Source organism: Leptidea sinapis, chromosome 23, assembly GCF_905404315.1.
Source record: "Leptidea sinapis chromosome 23, ilLepSina1.1, whole genome shotgun sequence".
Taxonomy (NCBI): Eukaryota; Metazoa; Arthropoda; class Insecta; order Lepidoptera; family Pieridae; genus Leptidea; species Leptidea sinapis.
In genome coordinates this window covers 8,462,847-8,474,835 of record NC_066287.1, presented here as the reverse complement: position 1 = coordinate 8,474,835, position 11,989 = coordinate 8,462,847, and the positions used below count along the sequence as shown (strand labels likewise).

Here is an 11,989-nt window from a genome sequence, read left to right as displayed (position 1 = left end):
AAAGATGCCCCTACGGAATACATACCTGACGATAAGACAATTATTACAAAATTACAACAAAAGTATTTAACTGATATAATAATCACAAAAAAAATTGGATCATTTACAATTATATCTTTCCGTGATACACAGCTTAACGTATTATCAAAAGCTTGGTACGAAAATAAAAAAAGTACTCCTGTAGAAGAACGTCTACGGATTGTAGAAGCTGCTGCGGCTATTATTAGGGAAGACATCAGATCATCTGTAGTTGAAACAAAAACGTATCCACCTCCGAATAAAATGCTAGATTGTATTAATGAAGAAATACCAAAAACATTATCACATTTTTTGGAAGAAATGATATTAAAAAATAGAAAAGGACAAGTAGATCATTTAAAAACGAAATGCACATCTATTAGCCACGCAATAATGGCTTCGATACGAGAACGTTCATTTTCATCACAGCTACTGTTGGGCCTTTCCGTATTTCTTCACAGAAGATATGGGTCTAAAAAATTGTTGGATGTTTTATCATCTTTAGGATTTGCTGCATCATATAGTAATACCATACAGTATGAAGTTTCATCAGTTTACCATCCACAACCTCGTATTTTACCATCAGAGTCTGGTGCGTTGGTACAATATGTTGGAGACAATGCAGATATTAATGTCAGTACTCTTGACGGTAATAATACTCTTCACGTTATGGGAATGATAAAAATAATTACTCCGAAAGATGCTGTAATTTATGATGATCGCATAAAAAAATGTACAACTAAACCGAGTGCAAAAGAGTTAGCAGCAATATCACATGTATCTCTTTTAGCATATGAAAAGCCAGTTGTACCTGGGTACAGCAAGATTCAAGTCCAAAATCTACATGATGATCAAGTACTGATTGAAAAAAAATTTAATGCAGTTGATTTGTTGTGGTTATACGGAAAATGGAAGAATCTTTCACCGTTGCGAGGGTGGAATGGCTATCTTCAACAACTTACGAAAAATAATCAAAAATTTTCAACTTCTCAGGTTATATTTCTACCTTTCATTGATCATCCTGCCAGTAATTTAGACACAATTTATACAACTTTACATAGTGCTATAAATATTGCCAAGTCACATCAACAAAAAACGTGCATAATTACATTTGATCAGCCCCTGTACTCAAAAGCACGTGAAATGGTTGCTGCGTCAGATGCAAACTCAGACTTGTCTAAAACAGTTGTCAAACTTGGAGGATTTCATATGCTCATGTCTTTTCTTGGATGCATAGGACATGTAATGGACGGTAGTGGTCTCAAGGAAGCTTTAAGTAAAATATATGCTACAAATTCGGTCGACAAAATGTTGAATGGTCACGCTTATGCAAAAAGTATCAGAGGCCATATATTATTACGACTTGCATTATCAATAAAGATTTTTGAAGAGATGAAAATTGTGTGTTAGATGAGTTAATTGAACAGATAACTAGTCGCGATGTTTCCTACGAAGATGTTGAAGGATGTACGAGCAGCTCCAACTCGTTAGTTGATCAATTTCAGGATAAACTAAAAGAATTAAAAGCTCGAGGTCCCACGGCACAGTTATGGGTGCAATATTTTGAAATGGTATCAATAGCCCTAGATTTCATTCGCGCTGAAAGGCTGGGACTTTTTCAAGAACATTTGGATGCAGTGCGAAAAATGCTGCCCTATTTTCATGCTGGTGGTCATTTCCTATATGCGAAATCAGCTCATTTGTATCTTCAAGATATGTTAAAACTTGAGGAGACAATGGATCAACAGGCTTTTGAGAACTTTAAAAACGGATTCTTTACTGTAAAACGAACAGAAAAATTCAATTCTGGTACATGGACAGACATGGTAATCGAGCAAAGTCTGATGAAATCTATGAAGACAGAAGGAGGAGTATCTCGAGGCCGAAGTACACAAGAAAGTGTTCTATGTAAGTGGGTATATGCTATGTATGCCACGAATACAATTTGTGAAGAAATTGAACGGTTTTGTAACATTTCTTTAGATTCTGTGGACCAACATGTTGATGCTAGAGATTCACGAATAAAAAGGGATGATACTGATGTAAATGAACTGGTTGGTTGGTTTACGCTTCTAATCCCTTTCCAAATACGAATCAGTTGGTATCCTTAGCTTCAGGAATCGTTGGAAATGACCAAATTAATTGTCACCGAGCCCATGAAATCGGATTGCAATCTATGGTAAAGATAACTGGTTTGAACTTCAACGAAATAAAGTTAAAACGCGTCGATAAGGTTTTACCGCTTTCAGCCATTAACAAATCTGTCAAAATTAATGATTGTAAAGTTTCTATAGATCCAATGTTACTTTTCCAGAGAATAACTGTAAGCAAAAAATTTGAAAGTAATTTACAAGAATATCTTCAGTATGAACTAAGCCCGTATCCGACATCTTTATTTGATAGTAATGCCATGAGAAAAACCACGAAAGCAACATTATATGACAATATGATGCCTGTCGTTATCGATCTTGATGAAAATAATGTAACATACATCATCGATGGTGGAATTCTTCTGCATCGCGTCGTATGGAGCAAAGACGATACTTTCTCTATTATTTTAAATAAGTACATTAAATATTTACAAACACATTATGGCTCAGCAATTGTTGTTGTATTTGACGGATATTCGGACTATAGTAAAAATATTAAAGCACTGGAACAACGAAGAAGAACTGCTGCACTTTCAAAATCATATGAAGTTTGTTTTGACGAAACAATGGTTGTGCCAATCAGTCAAGAAAAATTTTTATCAAATCGGTCTAATAAAAAAAAAATTATCGACATGCTTGTTGAAAAATTTAAAACTGTTAATATCACAACAAAACAAGCCAGAGATGATGCTGATGTTCTCATCATTGACACAGCTATTGCCTTATCAGAACATCAAAAGACTGCTGTCATCATAGGAGAAGATATCGATTTGCTCGTTATTTTAATTGGACGTACTCAGTCACATCATCAGGAAATTTTTTTGAAAAAAGTTGGCAAAGGCAATGTCAAAACACAAATATATTCTACTAAAAGTTTTGACCAATATCCTCGTACTAAAAAGCACATTTTATTTTTACACGCATTCAGTGGCTGTGACACGACTTCTGCGCTATTTAAAAAAGGAAAAAAAACTGTTACTAGAGCATTGGAAAAAATTCCTGATTTAGATAAACTGGTGGAAGTATTTCAACAAGAAAACTGCCCAAAACAAACATTATTAGAAAATGGAGTGCGCATCTTGTTGGCATTATATAATGCTCCAAAATCTGAGGACAACATTGATCATTTCCGCTACACGCAATTCATCAAATTTACAAAACTAAATAAACCTGTACAACTGTCAACACTTCCACCAACAAGTGTAGCAGCTCATCAACACATAAAACGTGTCTACTACCAGATTCAAACGTGGTTAGGGAAGGACTTAGAACCTCAAGAATGGGGCTGGATGCTTGAAAATGAAATCCTGGAGCCCATACGAACGTTATTACCTCCAGCACCAGCCGAACTACTAAACGTAATATTTTGCAATTGCAAAAATGGTTGTGGTTCCCGCTGTGGATGCAGAAAATCAGGGCTACAATGTTCTTTAGCTTGCGGCCAGTGCAACGGACAAGCTTGCCTCAACGCTTCACTGTATCCAAGTAATCCCGATGAAGAAAATACATATGATCCCGATATTCTGGAAGGTTTGGAGATGAACATGACAGATAATGAGGATGATGACAATGAATCGAACATTTTTGAGCGACAAGAAGAAGACGAAGAAGAAGAAGATAATTAGCTTCCATTTCCAATTTCATTACAATTAAAATCAACAAAGATACTTTTGATATTTGAACTCACATTTTGATAAATGTATATTATGCCGTATTTAATAATAAATAAAAATATGTGTAAACTATACTCTTACTATCATTTTAACTTAAAATAAAACTAAAATATATAATCCAGAATTAATAATATTTTATACTTAAATAGTTAAATATGAATAATTATATATAAATAATCAAGTTACTTACTTCAATTAAATATAAATAATTAATAGTTAGTACATAAATAATAGGCATTGTTTAATAATTATAATTTCCAAGTAAATAATTGACTTTATAACGTACTGATAACCATAACTCACGCTTGACCTTGCATTAGGCCGTATATGACTGTACGATGTGCACTTCGCGCTCTACCTTCAAAACGGTTGGTCGTATGAAAAAAAAGTTTAAACAAAAGTTGTAGGGAATTTTATAGCCTACAACTTTTATAATAAATGCAAATCTCATTTAACCGATAGGAAGCCAGATATTCGCGAAAAACCGATTTTTGTGACTTTTGAGACAACATTTAGAATGACAAAACAAAGGTTCATACCAATTTGCAGCTTATTATCTTTCATTCCGAGGTGAAAGCCCTAATATGACTGGGCTAAAGAGTCAATGCAATAGAGGAGTAGAGATTGGAAAAGTGCGGTGTAAACTAGAAGTAAAGTTTCTTTATTAGAATAATTCCGTAGAAATGTCATAAAATTAATTGTTTTACGAAGTCTTGACGAAACAGATTGTATGTGTTATTACCTATGTATACCTAATATATAAAATTGTGTGTCATGGTGTTAAACATTGAACTCCTCCGAAACGGTTTGACCGATTCTCATTAAATTTTGAGTGCATATTTAGTAGGTCTGAGAATCGGACTTTTTTTTTTCATCCCCCTAAATGTTAAGGGTGGTCCACACGATTTTTTTTACATTTTTTTTAATTTGTTTGATTATGAGTCAACATTAAAAAATACACACAACTTCAAATTTTCACCTATCTACAATCAACAGTTTTTTTTGTATCGCGATTTTAATATCGGCAATACAACGTTTGCTGGGACAGCTAGTATTGTTGTAAAATTGTTAGCATAAAATTATCATCTTATACAACATATTTTATTATACATTTATATAACAGCAGTCAGCAGGTACATAATAATATAAAAACTTATTTACTTACAATTAATTACAAACATAAATGTTAAAAGTAAGTACGTATCTATTTTGATGTCCGTTGATTTATTTGTGCTTATAATATTACTTATATATGTCTTTGGATGAATCTTGTCGAAGTTCAAACACTTAAAACCTACTTATTTTAAAAGAAAAACCACATCAAACACAGCTGTTTCAAATCACATACAATGTGCGTTCAGGTTTTCACTTAAACTAAAATAATACTGATTAATTAGCAGTCAACAAATACATATAAAACCTTATAGTATAGAAATTTTAAAGCTGTTAAGTTAATGGTAACTTTAGTCACTAATATATAAATTCTTACACTCATTATAAGATCCAATCTCTATGTAAAAAAATAAGAACCTTCTATGTAGGTATTTATAGGTAGTTTTTAATTTAATAAAAGTCTTGGGGAATCCAAACCTTTTATAACTAATATCAGGCATATTAAACATAACAATTACAATACTAAGATGAAATGTTATTTTAGAAAACTTCCATAATCACTTACACTTACTGCACAGTAGAAAAGAGGGTGGTAATGTGGGCCCCTGCAGTTATTTCGACTTTCGGCCGCTTTTATATTTCTTTATTGACACAGCGCCATCTAGTAGAAAGTAACTGACTGGTAGAAGTAATTCATACACAGAAACACCTCTGGAGGCCTTTTATGTATTCTTTTGTAATCGAAACAGGTTGTAACGAATACCGCTAAATAAATTTTATTTGTTTGTTTTCCTTCCATAATTGTGGTATGACCATAGGTTCTCAACGTGGGCGATAGCGCCCCCTTGTGGGCGTTTGTGACTTTTGGGGGCGCAGTAGAAGACCCAGAGAAAATTAGGGGGCATTGAGATGGCGCAGATGGGGTGTGGGTAGATTAAAAAATATAGTCTAAAAAGGCAAAAAATACACGAAAATACTCTAGAAAAAAACATATTCTCAAAAGGAGGCGGTGAGCAAAATAAGGTTTAGAAACTATGGCTGTTATCAATTTATAATATATTTATTTGAAAATTAATAATGTAAGTTTTATATGACTCCTAATATTGTATGTACTATAACCGGAACCACACTATTGAATCTAGATGCCATAAAAGACCAACATGAATAAACCTAAAATTGCAAATTTTATTTTATTTTATTTTAATAAATTTTTATATTTATGCCACACTCTTACTGTGAAGGAAAACATGGTGATGAAACTTAAACACACACACATGTGAAATTATAATGTTCTGTTATAATGTTATAATCGAAATTATTGTGTGTGTGGAATTGAACATATTTGCTTTGGACTTAATGCCTGAACCCATAGCAATTTCGTATGTAGAGTTTTATAAAATAGCCCATGAATACTTAATATAACTTGTAGATCAAATATTTAAAATTTTTGAGGTAAAAATAAAAAGCCAAGCCACTATACAACCTTCAGCTCTTGGCATTGTCAAATTATAATAATTGTCATGAGAAATCTTTTGTGCAATTTCACTTTTTACACACTTCACTCATATCCAATACAAGGAAACATACATTAGTCCACCGTTGTTCTCTTGTAATACCGGACTTATAACTGGCAAAGAGCCAGGATGAATACTTTCAAACTGAGCTGGATTATATTATGACTTTTGAATATGTTTGTTGCATCACTTTACATATTATATTGTAATTGAAATGATTTGTAAAACAATGAAAATGTAAATCTTGATGTAAAAGAGTAGCAATGAGTTTCTTGCTTCGTCTTCTCATTAGCTCAACCCTTTACGAAGTAGCGGTAGATACAATAATTTTTTGACATTCATAAGTGTAATTTCCTTGACCTACAGGTACCCGGTATACCTATAGGTATAAAGTGATTTGTTGTGATTGATTTGATTTCATATACTTCGTCACCAATCACAATACTATAATTACTACTATTTCAAACTTATTTCAAATCACTGTGTCTCATACTAAACTAAATTTCAATTTTCACCTAGGCAGTCCTGCCCCTCATTACATAGTATTTACATTCTCTCAAACACAATGCAAAATATACAATCTTAGACAAAAGAAGTTTCTGAGATAAAATATCTATCCTTCAAGTCAACAAGATCAAAATCATGCCATATTAAAGGCATAATAAGAAAATATAAAAATTAATCCTTCAAATGTACATCACTAAGGCCAGCCAATAGCACTTCTTCTTTTATAGCAAGTACCTCTCTGATAAGCTCTTGATTGCTTGACTGGAGTTGACTTATCACTTGTCTTTGTTTTCTCTCTCGCTCCTTCAATTGTACAATTGTTGAGTCACATATTTCTGCACATGGGGTGTATCCACCTGTTAATTTAAACATTTAATTATTTATCATTCTACTGATAAGTGTCCAAGATTTATCCAAATCAGCAATAACAAATGCGGCTGTGGGCATCAAATTTATTATACGGACTCAATCAACATTTATTGTTTCCTATCTACTTTTTTCAGTTGCCCACTGACATCCAGTGAATTATAAAAGTTGAGTAATAGGGCTAGATCAAATCACCTACCCTTTGGTGGGGTTTTGGTAAGTTATAGCACTCAGTGGCCTCAAAGCAACAAACATTCTATGAGAGAATCTAAAATTTTAAAGGTTAGAAGGAAATGAAAACTGTGATGGAACTTTGACAGTACAATACTATATATTTTATTACAAAGAGCACAAAAAAAGAATGCTGGCAGTTTCTTTTGCCGCTTCTTCTCTCTCAGAGCGCGATTTGTTACCAAAGTGGTAGTAGTATAAGAAATTACATCAAAAAGAAATTTTAAGGAAATCAATTTTGAGAAAATGCATATTCAAAGATATGATGACCTTCAATAGTTATTTTTTTATGGAATAGGAGGACAAACGAGCGAACGGGTCACCTGGTGTTAAGTGATCACCGCCCTCAGTCTCTTGCAACAGCAAAGGAATCACAAGAGCGTTGCCGGCCTTTAAGGAAGGTGTACGTGCTTTTTTTGATGGCACCCATGTCGTATCGTCCCGGAAACACCGCACAAGGAAGCTTATTCCACTCAAGCTCCTTGAAAACCGCTCTGTGGAGGACCGCCACACATCCAGATGGTGGGAATAATATCCTAACTTGAGGAATTCGGCGGCAGGAATCAGGTTAAACAGCTCTTCAGAACACTCCCCGTGATAAATGCGGTAGAAGACACACAATGAAACGACGTCTCTACGCAACGCCAAGTGATCCAGCCGTTCACAGAGCACTGGGTCCCCGACAATTCGAGCTGCTCTGCGTTGCACGTTGTCAAATGGATCGAGCTGATAATGGGGTGCGCTAGACCAGAGATGACAGCAATACTCCATGTGTGGCCGGACCTGCGCTTTGTAGAGCGCTAGAATGTGGGCCGGCTTGTAGTATTTCCGTGCTCTATTAATGACGCCCAGCTTATTCGAAGCCAATTTGGCTTTGCCCTCCAGATGGCCACGGAATTGGCAATCGCTCGAGATTTCGAAACCCAGTATTCCGATACTAGGCGAGGCTTTAAGGGAAGTGTTGTCGAAGAGCGGTGATACGACAAATGGGTTTTTTAGTGGTAAATGCGCAAACTTGAGTCTTTTGGGGGTTAAATTGGACAACATTGAAGCTGGTTTACCAAGAGCAGCTTTCGACAACGACCAGAACTTGCGTGTTCCGGTCGGGTAACTGGAAAGCTGCGATTTTGACGATGTGCTTCGAATTCGCACGGGCGATTTGCCGCTTAAAAAATCTGGAGGCACGGTTATGTTTCCTCTTTAGAACTTGGCAGTTCATATCTTTTGAGCTCAGCGCCGCAACCCAAGTTCGATACGCCTGTTTTTTGCAGTCAGATGCTTCAACCGACGCATCGAACCAGGGCTGTGATCTGCCCTAGGTAATGCAGAAACCTAATGTTTAAATAAAACAAGATTAGGAACAATCAATACAATGATATATTAAATTAATTTTTATTTTTATAGAAGAGTAGGACAAAGGAGCTGCCACCCCAACCAAAGTCATCCCAAGTCGTACTGTGCTAGAAATATTGTGTGCAAGGAAGCTCTGTTGCAGTTTGGTTCAAGCAAGGGCTTCTGAAGGGATGCTAAAAAGATATATACAGCATGACAATAAAATGGCGACATTAAAAGAACACACAGCTATAGCTATCTAACCTTAATCATGAAAGAAATATTCTTAGGTTTAAAGTAAATAATTGAAATTTTCAAAACAAATTATATATCTAGGAAACAAAATTTTAATCACCGCAGCATCACAGTATGCATCTCATTTTTATAACACCATATCAGTGGCTACAATAGCGCAGGGCTACTACATATCTTACAGGTTGTTCCAAAATGATATTACGGAAAATTTATTTATTTCAGTGAATTATCTATTTTATTTATGAATATTTTTTTATGATTATGGTTACATAGTTCTACCCGCGTGTTATTTTAATGACACCATTTTAGCGCCACACTGTATACTTTTTTAAAAACAGTTTAATATATATTTGTAATAAATTAATTCTATACATACTAGATTTATTTCGTAGCCTGTCTGTTAGTTTTTCATTTTCTAGTTTCAATTTAGTGATTTTGTACTGCAACACCTTTTCATTTGTTTCCTTCTGCTTTAATACTTGATTTAGCTTGTTGCGTGTCTCCGATAACTTCTGATATACCTCATTTGATTGATCAGACACTCTTTGTGCAGAAGCAACACATGCTCTTGATTCATTTTTCTCATTGTTTAACTTATCCTTAAATTTTTGTAATGCACCCTGCATGACCATAACAAGCGAATTGAATTAAGCTTTAGTAAATATTGTTTTTTATTATAACATATAAACCAATCCACTGAATAATAATTAATTGAATATTTTATAAAATTTTAAATTTAATAAGAATTGGATGTAACCCCAGAAAAGTGTTTCAAACCAAACTCGAAATTGAGTTAAGAACAGACTGGTCGCCTGATCACTGTCACTCTTTAAATGACATCATGACTTAGTAGCCCAAAGTAGTATGGAATACACTAATATTTATTAACCTTTAAACACAAATTTCTTAAAATGTGATGTTTGGGGCTTGGACGTTTTTCAGGAACTACGTTCAATTATGTTTGTATGAATGTATTCACAGTTGCTTCATTCTGATACTTAAATTTAACTGATTAAAGGTTAAGGCATTAGTTACAGTTAAGTTATTTCTAAAGAAATATAATATAGGAAGGTACTTACATTAATTTGTTTGTTGTTTTGTTCAAGCGTATGGTTTCTCTCTTTGAGGCTATCTGCCTTTTGAATTACATTTTTGTGGTGATGTAGCAATGCCCATGCAGCATTTACAAGATTTATCAGAGCATCTGGATAAATTGTATTCTCTATTACATCAACATGAGGATTGAATATATAACTAATGTTGAAAAGACTCAATTCCTGAAATAAATAATTAATGAACCCATTTATCTTACAATGGAATTATTAAAATAGGTGGTACAGTTATTATTAGTAGTAGTAGTACTAACCTCAGAAAGACCTACTAAACATTCTTTAAAATTTTTGGTTGTACAAGGCTCATAGACTGTAGCTTTCCTATGTTTGTAATTTTCTAATAGTTCTTTAACTTCTTCATCAAGATCTTCAAAACTGTTATATGCTGCCATTTAAATTATTTTAAGGATACTAATTACTATAGAAAATATAGAGATTTAAGTTGATCGCAGGTTAAAGGGTTGTATTTGTACTTTCAAATACAAAATGTATTAGTAGGTATGATTTATCATAAATGTAGTCCTATGTGTACATAATTTAAAAAAGGGCAGTTGTGCTTTCAGCTGTAATGAATATAAAAATTTGACATTTGATAGGTATTTGCAATTTGACAATAGCTGTCATTGAAAGCGTTCTTTCTTAAATTTACTGATGGCTCAGTATGGGAACAGGACAGCCATCAACTGGCTACTAGTAGCCAGCTGCCAGATACCGAAGCTTTCGTCAAGCAGAAGACAACCATATTCGTGTTATGTAGAATGATAAGAATAGGTTAAATTGGTTAGTGACTGTCAAAATATTTAAGGTAATAATAGTTATTAATTCAAATAATATAATAATACAAAAATATTTTGTATATCATAAAAATTTACGAAGTACTACGTATACAGAAAAGGTATAAAGTATTAACTGAATTATAGTGTTTTATTATTTTTCTCTCCGTCTCTCTCTTTTACTTGTATAATTCTGTGTAGTATGTTTTTGTTATTAAATAAAGTTTTCATTCATTCATTCGTTAGTACTGATGCGTACTGCACGATATAAAACTGGTGGAGTATCGTATTCCACAAAGCCTGAGGTGGTTTCATAATGCGTTACAACTCAGATGATACTATTATAATGTGACGCCAACCTCCGATTAGTCAACTGCTCGTTGCGTAACTTGTTCTTTGAAAAAATTTAAACAACTATTTTCCGCGATGTGATCCCTAAATCTTGGGGCACTACTAACACTACTCACTCCCTAACACTACTCTTTAGGCATCCTATTATAAATTTGCTGTTCCAATTATATTGCTCTGATTGTACTGCGAACAATAGCTTTTGATATCTGAATTGACTCTTCCTTTTAGTTTGTCTTTTCCTGCTAGTACTCACCCATTCCTTTACAAAGGTGAAGGTTTACTTTCGAAGCTACCGGCTTCTTTATAGACAGTCGGATACTTATCGGAATTAGCACTCCATAAAAAAGGCGACGCCAAGGCCAGGAATCAGATAACAACAGGCCTTTCACTTTCTTGTTCTGTTATAAGGCAAGGCATTGTGAATGGCCAGTTTTTGGTATTCCTAGAGTATCACCAATTAACAATCGGCAGGCGATCTTCTTGTATACCTATATAGACGATGGTCATCGAAAGCTTGGTGTCTGGCTACTGCGAAAGCCTTTTTATGTAGTATAGAGCAAAGCACTTCTTTTTTTAGTAATTGCTGGTTTTAAA

The 11,989-nt window shown here is 34.1% G+C and overlaps 1 protein-coding gene across 1 annotated transcript; it reads right to left on the bottom strand.

Annotated features, from left to right (window-relative positions):
- Positions 1–4,062: 4,062 nt before the first annotated feature.
- Positions 4,063–10,792, bottom strand: LOC126971509 (rootletin-like). Its single transcript, XM_050817818.1, has 4 exons — positions 10,526–10,792; positions 10,239–10,436; positions 9,536–9,779; positions 4,063–7,331 (listed from the first exon to the last, which is right to left on the bottom strand). Exons 1-4 carry the CDS (start codon positions 10,661–10,663, stop codon positions 7,147–7,149), a joined length of 765 nt encoding a protein of 254 aa, XP_050673775.1. The 5' UTR covers positions 10,664–10,792; the 3' UTR covers positions 4,063–7,146.
- Positions 10,793–11,989: the final 1,197 nt, after the last annotated feature.

What these genes read in the sequence shown, in the direction of transcription:
- LOC126971509 (XM_050817818.1), bottom strand. Translation starts at nt 10,663, where the DNA reads ATGGCAGCATATAACAGTTTTGAAGATCTTGATGAAGAAGTTAAAGAA. An exon ending in AAAACAACAAACAAATTAAT is followed by an intron (nt 9,780 to 10,238) that starts GTAAGTACCTTC and finishes ATGGTCATGCAG; the next exon opens with GGTGCATTACAAAAATTTAA. An exon ending in CAGGCTACGAAATAAATCTA is followed by an intron (nt 7,332 to 9,535) that starts GTATGTATAGAA and finishes TTAAATTAACAG; the next exon opens with GTGGATACACCCCATGTGCA.